At 36.2% G+C, this 16135-nt stretch overlaps 1 protein-coding gene across 1 annotated transcript; it reads right to left on the reverse strand.

Moving 5' to 3' along the window:
• Window positions 1-3294: 3294 nt before the first annotated feature.
• Window positions 3295-14590, reverse strand: LOC129804437 (5'-3' exoribonuclease 1). Its single transcript, XM_055851717.1, has 7 exons — window positions 14383-14590; window positions 13188-14306; window positions 9983-10098; window positions 8835-9918; window positions 8587-8755; window positions 3571-5549; window positions 3295-3510 (listed from the first exon to the last, which is right to left on the reverse strand). The coding sequence occupies exons 1-7, from the start codon at window positions 14455-14457 to the stop codon at window positions 3448-3450; spliced, it is 4605 nt and encodes a 1534-aa protein (XP_055707692.1). The 5' UTR covers window positions 14458-14590; the 3' UTR covers window positions 3295-3447.
• Window positions 14591-16135: the final 1545 nt, after the last annotated feature.

Below are 16135 nucleotides of genomic sequence, written 5' to 3' on the forward strand. Positions count from 1 at the left end.
CTAGAGCGCCCCTTGCGGTCGACTTGTGAACTTATCTATAGCGCCGTTTTGTAGGATTTTTCGAGACCTTTCGATTGAGCATTAGTTGATTAAATTCGGTTGATAAATCTTTGAGATATAAGGTTTATAGTTTTGACTTTGAGCCATCATGTTTCAATGTTCTCCTACGCAGGTTATGCATTGTAAAGACATATCGTCAGTTAAATCAGCATTTATCGTAACTTCATTTTTGCGATTTTGAGATATATACATATTTGGAATCAGCGTAATTTTGTTTATTAAACGAACTTGAGAAAAAGAAACTTTTATAAGCCCAATAAAAATTATATTAAACAAAATTATCGCAAGTGCCCTTAATTAAGAAAAATTTATAAGAATTTATTCTAATTTCCATTTTTAGGGAAGTTACGACAAATTTCCATACAAAATTTTCAGTAATCAACATTTGCCGTAATTTATTTTGTTCGTTTGCGTGGCTCGTAATTTGCAGCAAAAATGTAATATTTCTCAATAAAACGTTCACAAACTCTTCCATATATCCAAAGACAGTGCGAATAATGTAACATGAAATCATTTTAATTCAATATTTGCGAGAAAAAAGTGAGAAAAATCCCTACCCATCTGTCATTAATTCAAAACAAAACAAGCGACGTGGCACACAAAATTTATTCAATAAAACTTATGAAATAAAAGCTTTTAGAGACAGGGATAACAGTATTATTGACTAATTTAGTTAAAGGCGCTTATTATCACTAGAATAATTCAAATTGATATAATGCATTTTAGAAAAATTTCGTAACTTCCAGAATCCCCATACATTGGAAGTAACGGATTTATAAACGATGGAAGTTACGATAAAATATTATTGTGTTTCTTCTAACATATATCTCAATATTTCAGCTTTTAAATAATTTTATAAAGATTTTCTCGAGTTAACTTACAGTATATTAGTGCCACTTTTATTATTTTGACTCAAAAGTATCGCATTCGGGGCTCATTTTTAAGAGAAATAATGATTAACTGAAAATTTCGTCTCCTGAAAAGTTGTCAAAAGGAAGTTACGACAAATGCTGATTTAACTGACGATATACTTTTATGTCCATTTCGAGTATATGCAGTCATTTAATATATTTTATGTTACAATTTATTCTTTCCCTTCAAAAAGACAGTATAAATGCGCACATTTTATATAAGAGATTATTTTTCTTCTACGAAAATAGTTTTTTTTTTTGCTATAGAACTTTTCCTCCATGGTTTAGAGAACTTTGGTCCCAGAACAAAAGTTATTACCTATACCATGGCTTATTCAATGATATAGGTCTCATTAGTGGTCGCACCATAGACCACTTTTGCCTATTTTGTCATTTTACAGGTTAACTCTTTCCGGACCACAACATATCCAGCGAACGAATTTCAGTAAAACTCACTTTATTGTAAGTCTTAGTGGTCAAATATGATACTTTTGTAGAGAAAGAATTTTCTCCGCCTCTGGGAAATTGGAAAACTCATGGGAACTCTCGTCCCCTAAAGAACGCAAAGGATACAAACTTGGACAAACTTCAATTTTCCAAAAGCCAATAATATCAATTTTGTGAATTATTTTTGCATGTCAAATGACTCCTTTACAATGTTGATCACTAAAACAAGAAGAATTATTGACCAGTATCTTGTGGGATGCCCAGGAAGTGCTAAAAAGGACACCCAGCACCTGCTTGCCAACAGATTCCTCAAAATATTTCACAGAATAACACTTTAACACACATTTCTCTCAACAGGATGTTATTGCAGACACATTAAGCTTTCTCAAGAGCCAAAAAAACACTTCCTGGACAATCAGAATTTACCAAAATCTGGAAGAATAGGAAAAACTTCCTCGAAAGCAATCTCCCTCGCTGCCAAATGTCAAAATTATCGGCCATATTGACAAAAATTTCGCTCCCGCTTGGAATTTTCTTACAAGGTTGGTGTCAAAAAGCAAATGGCGGACATTGGCGGGATAACCTTACATTTGACCTCTAGATTCTTGCGGACGAGAATTCCCATCAAGTTTGAACAAGTTTTTTTAAAATTTATGAAAAAATTGTTTTTCGAATTTATGTAATCTGTAATTGTTAATTATCATACTTATTGGCCCCGAGAGGTTTTTCCTTATTCGGGTCTAGAAATATCAAAAAAGTCACAATATCTGCAAGGAAGCAGAAAATCGAAAATTCACGATTTTTGACCAAGAATATCTTAGCTCAGGAGTTAATTGAGATCCTGCAAAAAATATCCTAGATTTGGACATCCTTTTAGTTTGTAATCATCCACAAAAATCGGAATTTTATCGATTCTAAATAGTCTAAAAAAATTCTTTATTCCATGGGTACCCAGAGTCCCAAAGGAGACGAAAGAGTTAAATGTGTAGGTCCCTGGGCAATGAATTATCCACTCTTTAAAACCGAGGACACGGAGCTTGATCTTGTCCCTTTTACGCCCTTTCCAAGACTACCCCTTCTCCACATGAAAACTCTATTTTTCGATCCCGTTCTCGTTCCCGAGGATTTGACTTGGGAATTTCAAATTATGAGCGTTTTAATTCTTACAGGAAGGAAATTTATGTAAAGGACCTATAATTAATAATCTTAAGCCTTCAGTGAATGACTGAATATTTTCGAGGATCAGATCGAGACTTTTGGGACCTTAGTCGATTATAGTATCGATGGCTCTTATAAATTTCACTGCGCGAGTTCACTACAAAAAGCGCGGGAAGAAAATCCCTCATATGACAGCAGAGCTCCTGGTGGATGTTCCAAGAACTATCAGACTGTCATATTTTGTTCGAGTAATTGTGTTTTTCTTTGAGTTTTCTTGGGAAAATGTTCAATATCTCTCCAATTTTCTCAACTATTCTAAGGTAAGTACATTTTAAGAAGTTTATTTTACCTCATTCCTTAAAATTTTATTGAAATATTCGTGTGTTTTGGGCATTTAAACAGAAATCCATGGACTACCCAAATATTCCAGAGGAGCTTTCACAGTGTGACCCAAAATAACGTGATAGCCCCAAAAGCCGGTGGTCTGTGGAGCCTCATTTTCTCCCGCACGAACATCAGAAATAACTTCCCACGGCCCAGTGAGATAAAACGAGTTAGGAAATTGGGACTTCAAGCCAGACTAGCCACAGCTGGAGGTAGAAGGGTGATTATGAGGAGAATTCTTAAAGGAAGGCACGTTCTATCTCACTAGAATGCCTTCAGGAAATGATCTTGCAAAGTAGGCTGTTTTTTTAGAAGGTCCCACATGTAAAATATATTTCAAGTAAACGTAAAATTCAATAGTAAACTTACATTTGTTTTTCTTCACAATTCGACGATTTTTTTATACATTCTACATGCAGTTCTTCCGGGGGACTTCAGGTGTCTTTACGTATACTTCTCGGAGTCCTTGTAATTTACTTCTTAAATTTTATGAACTTATATCAAATTTAGCTGCAATTCTTGGTTGACGAGGTGCCGGTGGTTGTGTTTTCTGCAAGATCAGTTTTTAAGGAATCTCTCTTTGGAAAAGTTTAAATTTGAAGTGTTTTACCTTGACTTTTGGGATCTCTGGCTCCTTGGGCGTGGCTGCCTTTTCAACCTTCACAGCTTCACTGTCAATCTTGGTCATAAAGGCTGTGAATTTTTGCCTATTCTCTTCCTGATTCTGCCCCACTCTCTGCCTCTGTTGAGCATTTCTCTGTTCAAAAGTCTCCTTCAACTGCTGCTGCAGATTCTTCTGTTTCACAATCTTCCTAGCCGCCTGCAGGGGTATAAAGTCACTTCGTCCTCCCAGAGGACCAATTGACGAATTCTGTTGCTGCTGCTGCGGCGGAGGCCTCTGGTTGGGCATAATATTCATTGGGATTCCCTGTGGTCGAGCATGTGGCCAGAAATTCAGCGGTTGCTGTGGATAATTTGGCCTCATCTGCCAACAGGGAAAGGCTCCGGCAAAGGGAGGAATTGGATAGATTAGCGGTGGTTTTTTCTGATGCATGGCAAATGCCGATAATTGTGGCTGAAAGCCTGGAACTGGCGGAGGATGCAAAACCGGAGGTGGCCTCTGTGGAGTCGATTGAGGTCTCCGTGTCTCCTTCTTGGGCTCCGGAATGGTCTTTTGAGCAACAACCGGGGGAGTTCCTGCAAAACTCTGTGGCTTCGTAGCTGCTGCTTCTTGCCTCCAGAGCGGAGGCGGTGGTGGAAGTTTGGCCGGAGCTTGAACATTAATCTTTTCCTCCACTTCTTCCGGTTTTGAGTCCAATTTCAGAAGTTTCCTCAACAAATCCGATCCATCTTTAGCTTCAGAAATAGGTTCCACCGATTTCTTCGGAATCAGATGGACAGGAGGCAATGGATACTTTTGTTCCTTTAACTTTGTCCAAATATCATTGTACTGAGAAGGCTCAATCTTTTGCTTCTCTCCCGATTTTATGTTTTTGACATTCCCATTCACCCTTGACACATTCGGTGATTGATTTTCCGGGAGTTTTTCACTCCGTGGCGAAGAAATCCTCTCAGATTTCTCAATCTGAACCTTCAAAGGATTCTTCGGATAAAATTCCCTGGAACTTTGCTGCTGCTGCTGCTGTTCTTTTGGCTGTTTTTGATCCTTGGACGAATACTTCAGTCTCCCATAAGTTATATTAATTAAAACATAATCAGGCACACGAAATACCCTTCCCTGAGCCAATCCATACAGTGATTGTCCAGCCTCAAATTCCTCATCAAAAAGTACATCAATCAAATTTGTCCCTCCCGTCTTTTGTGTTTCAAATCTAATTGGATTTGGATCAACTTCCGGAATAATTGACACAATTGTCCCCTTCATACCCAATGGAACCCCATAAGCTGAACTCGCCACAATCACCCTATCAAACAATTTAAAAATAACATCAGGATCTGGCCCTTTTCCCAACTTCATCAATCCCGGCCGATAAACCAACTTTGGCTTAATCTGCAATTTCAATTGTTTGTAAACGAGATTCTTCTTATTCTGATTCACAACCTCAATCATCTCCTCAATAATTTCCCTCTCAATCATCTGAGCACCAATCTGTTGTCTCTCCATATTATAATGAGGCTGTTCCCGAACAAATGCCTGCATCTCCTGCAAAAGACTCCCATCGAGTTCATTTGGTTGCAAATCCTCCTCAAAAATATCCCCCATCTTCCTTTCGGCCAACAAACTAAACAATCTGGGAAATCTATTGAGATATTCCGAAACAATTTTTATCACATCACGACTAAAATACCAATGACCCTGGATTTTTTTCGTGAAACCTGGAATTTCGGTGTTTGCCTTTCTGGATTGCATCAATAATCCCACATTCACCTTCTTCACATTGTCCTCACTGTGAACGGGCCTTCGGGCACCTCCTATGATCAACACAGATCCAGAGATTTGCCCAAGAACCGATGGGATGATACCAATTTCTGTAGCAGCCTTCAAACACGACAGATACTTCTCAGAAGATCTGCGATGCTTGAGAATAAGATCGGGAAATTCGGGCTCAGGGAAGACACTCAGTAACACTGAAAAAAAAATTAAAATTTGCTTGCTTGGAAATTTTATACTTTGCAAATTATTGAAGTAAATTTACCAGTGATCTTTTTTGCAAAGATCAATTACGAAATGTTTAGTAAATTTTTTACAAAACGCAAACGAAAATTTGTTCTTAAAATATTTGGTCTCAGTCGAAAACCCGAATGATCAAAACAAAAGCCCGAATAAGTCGAAATCCCAAAGTCAAAATCCTTATTTGGTTTGAAATATCGAAAGCCAAAGTCCTGAATTGATCAAAATCCTGAAACAGTCGAAATTCCGAATAGATTGAAATTCTGAATAGTCAAAATCTCGAAAAGTCAAAATCCCGAATTGGTCGGGATTTTGATTTGGGATTTTGATCTCAAATGGTTAAAATCCCGAGCAGTTAAAATCATGAATGAGATGAAATTCCGAATGAATTCTGAATAGATCGAAGTCCCGTATGTATTGAAATCCCAAATGAGTCGAAATCATGAAAGCGAAAATCTCAAATAGATCGAAATCCCAAATGCTAAAATGACCGAATAGTCGAAATCTCGAATAATTCGAAATCCAGAATAAGTCGAAATCCCAAATGAGTCAAAATACCGAATGATCTACATTCCAAAGTGTTAAAATCCCAAATTAGTCGAAATCCCTAATAGATCAAAATCTCGAATAGTCAAAATTCTGAATGAGTCGAAATATCGAATAGATAGAAATCCCGAATATGTTGAAATACCAAATGGCCAAAATCCTGAGTGATTAAAATGTCGAATGAGTCGGAATCCCGAATAGATCGAACTTCCCTATGTCAAAATCTCTAAAAGTCAAAATTCTGAATTGATCAGGATTTTGATTTAGGATTCATTTGATTTAATTTGGGATTTTGATCCCAAATGGTTACAACAATCCCGAGTGGTCAAAATCCTGAATGAGTTGAAATTCCGAATGAGTCGAAATCACGAATAGATGAAAATCTCAAATAGTCAAAATCCCGAATGAATCGAAATATCGAATAGATTGAAATCCCGAATGTGTCGAAAACCCAAATGGCCAAAAATCCTGAGTGGTCAAAATCCCGAAGGGTCAAAATTTTGAAAAGTCAAAATCCCAAATTAGCCGGAGTTTTGATTTGGGATTGATATGATTTGATTTCGAATTTTGATCACAAATGGTTGTAGTCCCGTGTAGTTAAAGTCGTGAATGAGTATCCCGAATGTGTCGAAATCCCAAATGGCTAAAATTTTGAGTTGTCAAAATCCCGAAATCGCGAATAAGACGAAATCTCAAATCCTGAGTGATCAAAATCTCGAAAAGCCAAAATCCTGAATTGATCGGAAGTCCCGAATGTATTGAAATCTCAAATGGCTAAAATGGTGAATGGTCAAAATTCCAAATGAGTCGAAATCTCGAAAAGTCAAAATCGCGAATTAGCCGGGATTTTGATTTGGGATTAATTTGATTTGATTTCGGATTTTGATCGCAAACGGGTAAAATCCCGTGTAGTTTAAGTCCTGAATGATTTGAACTCCAGAATGTGTCGATATCCTAAATGGCCAAAATCCTGAGTTGTCAAAATCCCAAAATCCCGAATAAGACGAAATCCCAAATGGCCAAAATCGTGAGTGATCAAAATCTTGAAAAACCAAAATCCCGAATTGATCGGGAGTTTGATTTAATTTCGGATTTTAATCCCAAATCGTTAAAATCCCGAGTAGCCAAAATCCTGAATGAGTTGAAATTCCGAATGATTCGAAATCCTGAATAGATCGAAATTTCAAATAGTCAAAATCTCGAATGAGTCGAAATACTGAATAAATCGAAATCCCGAATGTGTCGATCGAAAACTCAAATTTCCAAAATCTTGAGTGGTCAAAATACCGAATGAGTCAAAATCCCGAATGAGTCTAAATCTCGAATTGTCAAAATCTCTAAAAGTCAAAATCCTGAATTACCCGGGATTTTGATATGGGATTGATTTAATTTGATTTCGGATTTTGATCGCAAATAGTTAAAATCCCGTGTAGTTTAAGTCCTGAATTATTTGAAAGCACGAATGTGTAGAAATCCCAAATGGCTAAGATCCTGAGTTGTCAAAATCCCGAAATTCCGAATAAGACGTATTCCCAAATGGCCAAAATTCTGAGTAATCAAAATGTCGAATGAGTCGAAATCCCTAATAGATCAAAATTCTGAATGGCTAAAATAATGAGCGGTGAAAATCCCAAATGTGTCGAAAGCCTGAATAGATCGAAATTCAGAATGGTCAAAATGGCAAAAAGCCAAAATTCCGGGTGGATCGAAATCCTGAAATCCAAATCCAAAATTCCCGAATAAGTCGATATCCCAAATAAGTCGAAATCTCAACTAATCAAAATTCTGAAGGGATTGAAGTCCCGAAAGGGTCAAAATCCCGATAGCCAAGATCCGGAATAGATGAAAATCCCGAAGATACTTTGCAAAAATTGGTTACACAAAACAAAATTTGATACATAGAAATAAAACGGAAATGCCTAAAACTAATAAAATATTTTTGGGAAACGAAAAAGTACAATCCATTTTGGCATTTTCGGTTTGAATTTAAGCGATTTTTGATCCGAATTTTGGTTTTTCTGGTTTTTGGTTTTCGAGATTTTATTTTTTTCTCCATTTTGATCCTTTCGGGAATTCGGTTTTGGTTTTTTTTTCAACCCATTCGGAATTTGACTACCACCGTTTTGATAATCTTACTTCAAAAAGTTCACAGACTTCTTGAAGTTTTAACACAGCGCCTGTAATATCGGTTTTATGAATTTCAGTATTTTTAGGATTTTCAGAGAATTGTCGTCCACGTCAAGACCTTTAACCTTTCCTTTCCCAAAACTAAAATTTCTTCAGTAAAATCGGAAATATAATCAAATGAGTATCAAAAAAATGTTTTGCCTAGATCACAGGCGCAAAAGCAAATTAATAAAAAAAATAATTTAATTTTGAATCAGAATTTTGAAAATTTGCAAAGTTGACGCTGAAAATAATAAAAAGTCAACAAAAAATGTTCCTCACCTCGAATTCTTTCATTTTTGGCTACCGTTGAAGTATCAATCACTTCGCCTTTGCATCCATATTGCGGTGTGCTGAGGAGGAAGATAGTGCCCCCAATGGGAAAGACCTGCTCTACCGTCTTGAACTGCATAAAGTCCGGATTGTGCACTGTCAAATCGCTGACAATTGCCTGATATTGCGAAATTGAAAAATCTTAAGCTCATCTCCGATAAGAAATTTGATAAGATCGTGGGAAAGAAACAAATTACCTGAAGTGGATACGATTGTTCAATTCTTGACCAGACTTTTTTCAATGTCATCACACCATGTGGCCCAAAAATGTACTCCCTAGACTCAATGGGAAGCACATGAACAAGTTTTGTCGTCTCGCCAATTTCAATTCCCAGCCTTTGTTTATTGTGATCATGGAGTCCTAAGATTGCTCTCTGAAAAGCTCGAAAATCATGATCTTCCACCTTCTCATTTGCTCCATATCTGACCATCTCATTGGACACTGCAGTCACTTTGGCTTCAACCAAGTGAGGCCATCCAATGAAGACTTCCTTGCCAACCAACTTCCTGGCCAAATCTTTGATATTCTGATCAAGATTGTTCGATTGCGAATTCAAATGAATGATCATACTCTCATTCATACTAGGCTGCTCAAAAACCTTAACTCTGGCCATTTCAAGCTTCGACGTGTACTGCAAATGCTTTGTGGTTGGGAATCCCGGAAAGTGAACACCTTTGAGAGTTTTTTCAGACATTTTTAGCACCATTCGATCAGATGGAACATGAATATCTGCCCTCTCCACGAGAGTTTCTCTAGCATAAACCGCATGGATTTTCTCATTTCCTGGCCCCTCACACGATCCCTGATTCTCTGGCACATAATCATACTGGAGCATTGGTCCATGGGTATTCCTCTCAATTTCTTCATCAGTGAGATTTTTATGGCACTCACTCATTGCCTTCAGCAAACGTTCCTCATTGATAAACGGAATGAGAACAATAGCCTCCCAATCTTGACGTTTCCCATTCAAATCCGTCTCAAATTCCGTCGGATAGTAATCAATGATATCACTTCTGGGATCCGTCATTAAACCCTGATATGCCGGGGGTAAATGAGACTTACTGGCCGATGGTAAAACAGCCAAAAGTTGTTCAAATGGCAAAAATGGCCTTCCCATCTCAAACTTCAATTTCATCCCCCTAAAATTCTTCAAATCACTGACAAATGGTGCATAGTGATGCGGATAGAACCAACCCCAGGACACAATACCACGATAGTAGTAGAAAAGGGTCCACTGAAGAGCCGAAATGTAGCAGTAAGTTTGCTCTTTTAAAACATCCCTAAAAACGCATCCCATTAATTTTTTTATTCATTTAATGGGCATTAAGAATTTTAGCCACTTACTCTGTCATATCAGGATACTTGAGCTTATTTATATAATATGCCCTTTTGTATTTGAAAAAATTCTTCTCGAATATCGCCTCTTCATCATCATCATCCGAATCACTTGTTATTCCAAGCTAAGAGACAAAACAATTATAATTGAACGTGAGTAATGAAAGATAGTGAATTTCGTATCATTAGACAATGGGAATTGTGAAATAGTAAAAAATTGCAATTTTACTATTAGTCACTATCGATTTGATTTAATTTCAAATCGATTATACAGATGTGACTATTCCAGATGTTCCAAAAACGTTAATTGATTTTTGATTTCACCAAATATTTTGAGGTGAAATTTATCAGTCGAATTCAAATAAAGATCTATCATTTTTACAGCTAAAAGCACTGCCTTCCATAAAACTCAACAAGGTTTAATTCAAGTAAAAAATAATTAGCCGAGACACACACCAAATTTCTAAAATTTTCGAACATGATATTTTTATGAGGCGAGGACGAAGAGCGGAACGGTTAGAGCAGAGGTGCGCAAGAACCGTTGAAACGTTGAAGCCGAATAAACGTTAAAATACCGTTGAATTCGTTGAATTATTCCTAATAACGGTTTTTCAAGATCAAAGGTTAAAAAGGCTCTAGGGAGCGTTTTTCTGCACCGAATGGCGTCATATTTGGCCTCCTGGAAAAGTCTTGGAATTTCCAATAAAACTTAACCGGTTCCAATTTAGAATCGGTTTTGAACCAGTAATGAACCGGTTCATAACCGATAAGTTATTTTTATCCGAAATTCTATTAAGTTACTCCTGAGCTGTATTTTGGGAATTATTTTGATTGATTTATAAATTGGTTCAAATATAGGTTGTGAATCGGTAATGAACCGGATATGAACCAATAAGTAATTTTCGTTCAAAAATCAATTTTATTACTCTAATAACTACTTTTTGAGTGATCTTTTGAGTGATTTATGAATCGGTTTAAATCGATTGAGAACCGGTAAACTGTAAATGATGTGAAGGTACTTTTGAATGAAACGTTTTTAGATGTCTTTAGTAAGCTTTTAGCTCATAACATCTGGCAGGTTCGTCAAAACTAAGTCTCAATTAGATTTTATAAACATATAAAAGAATTTTTTATCGGTATTTACACAAAGATAACTTAAATTGAAATTGTTTTAGAGAATTACTGGTGGAAATTTTCTTATCTTTATGGCTCCGGCACACCTTTTTATATCAGAAAAATTTTAAGAAATCAAAATTCGAATCCCTTTCTTTCTCATACGTTTTGCATATGTCTATCTCGTCTATCTCATTCTGTCTCACTCTAAATTCGATTGAGCTAAATTGAATTTGTTGTGGCGTTTAAAAGAAGAAGCAGAATGCGAAAGAATGCAAAACGTGTAAAAAAAGAAAAGAATTCAAATTTTTAACTTCATGAAATTTTCCTGATCTAAAAAGTCTGCTGGAGTCATTAGAAATAAAATTTAATGGGCCCGGAACAGCTTTTAGATCAGGAAAATTTCATAAAATAAAAATTTACTTCATTTTCTTTCTCAAAAGATTTGCGTAAGTAAAATTTCATGAAATTAAAATTCGTGTCCCTTTTTTTCAATAGATCGGTATTAGTCTATCTCATTCATTCGGTCTTAAAATTAGACTGAATTAAATTAAATTTGGTGTGATGTTCAAAAGAAGAAGAATAGTGCGAAAGAGTAAGATAGACTTATGTAAACAATTTGAGAAGGACAATGAAGTGAATTTCGATTTCATAAAATTTTCTTGATCTAAAAGGTGTGCCTGCGCTATAAGATCATAAAATCGATGTTAAAATGGTTTTATGGTGAATTTTAGACAGCAATTTTATAGAACAAAAAAATTTGAAGCTCCTTTTAATCCCTTTTTGTTTAAAAGGAAAGGTTAATATTCACTATTAAAAAAAAACTAATGGCTCCGGCACACATTTTAGATCAGAAAAATTTCATAAAGCCAAAATAACATCCCTTTCTTTCTTAAAAGCTCTGCATATGTCTATCTTACTCTTTCGCATTCTTCTTCTTCTTTTGAACATCACACCAAATTAAATATAGTTCAGTCCAATTTTGAGTCTAACTAAGAGAGTGCGACAGACTTATACAAATACTTTGAAAAAAAGGGACGTGATTTCTGAGTTTATGAAATTTTACCGATATAAAAGGTGTGCCGCAGGCATAATGAAAAACTTTGCCAGCTAATCCGGACCATCTAAAACCAATCAAAATTGGATTTTAAGAGTTTTCAAATAAAATCTAAATCCTTTTCTCGTAGGAACATTTTTTAGATATTTGTCAAAAATGCTATTTATTCCAATAAAAAGCTGTTAGGACCCATTAGAAGAGAACGTTTTTGTATGTGTCGAAATCCGCCAAAATCATCAAAATTGATACGGAAATAGATCAAAAATCCGTAATTTTCTCAAAGTGAGTTTTTTCCAAAATATCTAAAGATTTAAGATCCTACTAAAAGATTTTATTGATGTTTCAATAAACTCAAATTAGTAAATAATTAATTAAATTTAGTTTTTTTTGTGATTTTTCGAGAAAACACTTGTTTTTGCTTTCGAAAAAGGTTATTATCCTAAGTAGTCCGTAATATCATATAAATTAAAAAGACCCTATGACAGAGCAAGAAAAAAATAGATTTGACCACTGAGGAAGGCTTGGAGTTCGAGCCGAAAGCTTCCGATTTGTCTTAATATATTTGTCTAATATATTTATTAAAAAAAATATCTGCAGCTTTTAAAAATCTTGTGAAACCAGAGAAAATGTTTAGAAAATCACAGTAGTGTACATACGACATTTTTTTGGTATGTGTCTGGGCTAACTGAAAATGCCTTTTTTGATTTTTTTTATCTAACGCTTAATTAATTAATTAACGATGAATTAAACCTTTTCAGAATGGATTCAGTTCGAACATCCTTCTTCATTGCTTTGAAAATTCCTAATGACTTAAACGGGATTTAAGTGCTGAACTTGTCCCTGGTAAATAACTTTCTAGGAACACTTTTCGATACATTAAAAATCAATTTAGCATTGGCAATTAATACGGAATTTTGATTTTTAATCTAGCTAAGACAAAATCCCATTTATAAAAAAATAATCTTTTTCAAAAATTCGAAAACAATTTTTGGGACATCTGGACAGGTCGACCCTGTAAAATCATGGAAAAAAAATTGAACGTACCTGTTCCTCAGTCTGCTTGGCCAATTTCGCCAGATCATCCGGGAAGTCAAATCCAATGAGATCGCTCTCAGAATCCTCCGAATCAAATTCGTCAAAGCCATTTGTTAGCGCCTTTGGATACTTCAAATCATCGTAATTATCATTGAAGTAATCCCTGTCTTTCTGTCCCAGTTTGGCCAGAAACACTTCCAATCTGGCCAGATTCAGCTTCCCGCTGTCATTTAAGTAGCCATCGAGAGTAGGGAGGACACTCTTGTACGTGGCATAGATGTCCGGAAGGGCATTCTTATTGATATGCAGATTGGGAAGATTTGGAATGAAATCGTTTCCCACCAGGAATCCCATGAGCACCCAATCATCCACAATGGCTTCAATGTCAAAGGGAAAGGGTAGGGATTTCTTGAGGCAGTCAAATTCCATTTCAATGTACTCCCTGAGAAGTCCCAGGTGAAGCAGGTAGAACCTTGTGCTGTCCACTGAAGCAGCATGCTTGGCATTCTTGCCAAATTTGACTTCTTCCCGGAGGAGAGAAAAGTGCTGTTCGTGTGTGCACAGACCTAGCATAATCAGATCAGCATCGAGACCATAGAGGCAGTGTCGAGTATTGGGATCCCAGTCTGGCTTGGACTTCAAGAATCTGATGTATTCCATAATCTTGTGCTCACCCTCTCCCGGGGTTTCATGTCCACTCAGAATTACACGGCATTTCTGCCAAATATCACTCTGACTAATTCTCTGCTTCACAAAGAACTTCAGTGCCTTCTGCAGACGTGCCATGAAGGGAGTTCCGGGAGTGATGCAGTTGCTGTCAAAACGAGCTTCATCTGGCAATTTCTCGCCCTTTTCGCGTGCTTTGGCCTCCTGTAGTTCGGCCTCCTTGGCCGTACGGAACCTCCGACCACGTTGTTGGTTCATCTTGGCCCTCGGAGCAACGCCATCGATGGCCATGAACATCAACTTACGCGGCTGAATGATTCGGAACAGCACGTCGATATAGTGAAAGATGGACTTGAAAATTTGTTCCTCTGAGATGCGATAGTGCACATTGCTGTCATCGGGATGGGAGCAATTGTGAATGATGCCATTCATGTCCAGATAGAGATTATCAAATTCAGGAATCTTTTTGCAGCAAAACAAGAAAAAGGTTTTAGGAAAATTCCACAAAAAAAATATTTTGCCCCATTCCTATACTCACTTGATTCTCCCGCACAAGTTCATTGAGACTTGGGTACCTTTCGCTGATATAGCGAAAAAATTTAGGTACCCCCATGATGGTTTAAAAATGTGAAAAAATGCTTTGAAAATTACGGGATCAAAAATATGCCCCGCTTGCAAAAACTGTTCTTCTTATTCTTCTTTCTCTTGTAAAACAAGTTGCGACTTGCGACACTAGCGCCAACGAGTAAAAACCGACTTGCAAACAGTGTTGCCAACTCTAGAAGATTTTACCTAGATTTAGAAGATTCTAGTGAGCATTTAGGTCCGAAAATTTTGATCTAGGAGAGTTAGGAGAATTAGAATTCTTTTTTTTAGAAATTATCGAAATTATCAATGAAATTTATCAAAAACATTGCGACAAACACAATCTAACGTGAAAAATGTCAACAACAGATTTTCAAACGAAACTTTTCGTTTAAATTGAAGTCTAAAATCCCGCCCGGCAAATTTTGCAGAATTCTGAAGAAATCGTCAGATTTGAATTACTAATTGCCGAAAAATCAGCAGAATTTCTGCAGAATTTTGCTCTAAGGTGGATCCGATCGTTGTATGAAAATTCTGCAGAATTTCTATAGAAAATTTTAAAATTATCGGCAGAATTTCTTTAGAGTATTTAGATGATTTCTACATTTTTTCTACCCTTTCTAATGTTTCTAAACATTATTTTAACTACATAAAAATATGTATTTCAATTTATTTAAAATTCAATTTTTATTCAACAATTTTACGTGAATACTCTCTTTTTTACAATATTATTATAATGTTATAATACAATATTATTAAATCAGCCATAATAGAAAAGGGACAGATAATCCTAACCGGCTTATGTAGGTGAGATTCTTAACGTGAGCTAACTCGGAGTGCATGCAAATTCGATTTGGAGCTGAAATTGTGAGTCGCCATTCAGTTATCTTGAATCAAATTCGTGAAATTATACAAATTTTGTATTTAAATCAAAATATCAAGGATTTAGATGAACTGACAGAAAAGTGTTATATGGGTAAAATGTAGACCAGAATGTACTCTATAATTTTCCTATAGAACATGATCTCATCGATTACTCAGAAGCCAAGACAAGCGAGGTTTTTTGTTTCTTAACTCGTTTTTTCATCCAGAGTGCCCCAAGTAGTCATTTGTTGAACTTCAACTATATCAAAGAATTGTTGTATTTTGCGGGACTTTCCATTTAAACCCCTATTTTAAGTGTCTTGGTGGAGTAGAGGCAGTCAAATTGACATCTGAGTGATTTCAAAGCGTTATTATTGGAAAAATCAATTTTTTCACACTTAAACGGCAAAATCGGAGTGATAGCGTAGTCTGAGTGGAAAATGATGTATGGACGAAATGTAGAGACAAATATGCTCTACAATTATGTTGAAGTAATCATCAAAATCAGTTCAACGACAGTCGAGATAATTGAGGTTATGTGATATTGAAATTGGTTTTTCGACTGTGGCGCCCCTGGTGTTGGTCCCACGAAGTTCAAATATTCTAGAAAGTTGTAGCATTTGGTGAGATCTTTCGTTTAAGCCCTCATTCATCAAAATCGGTCACATAGAACCGAAGAAAAAATTTTTTGAATTTCGTGAACTTTGACCCCTCATATCTCCGGTTCTATTGAAACCACAGCGCACATACGCACCATTTTGGAAACGTCTTAGACTGGACTACAACATACTAAAATTTCATTAACTTGCACAATGCCGTTTTTGAGGAAAGTGACTTTGAAT

Source organism: Phlebotomus papatasi, chromosome 1, assembly GCF_024763615.1.
Source record: "Phlebotomus papatasi isolate M1 chromosome 1, Ppap_2.1, whole genome shotgun sequence".
Taxonomy (NCBI): domain Eukaryota; kingdom Metazoa; phylum Arthropoda; class Insecta; order Diptera; family Psychodidae; genus Phlebotomus; species Phlebotomus papatasi.

Coding starts and splice junctions, on each gene's coding strand:
- LOC129804437 (XM_055851717.1), bottom strand. CDS start 14,457: ATGGGGGTACCTAAATTTTTTCGCTATATCAGCGAAAGGTACCCAAGT. Junction 8,756..8,834: donor AACAATCGTATCCACTTCAG/GTAATTTGTTTC, acceptor TCGCAATATCAG/GCAATTGTCAGCGATTTGAC. Junction 3,511..3,570: donor CAGAGATCCCAAAAGTCAAG/GTAAAACACTTC, acceptor CTGATCTTGCAG/AAAACACAACCACCGGCACC.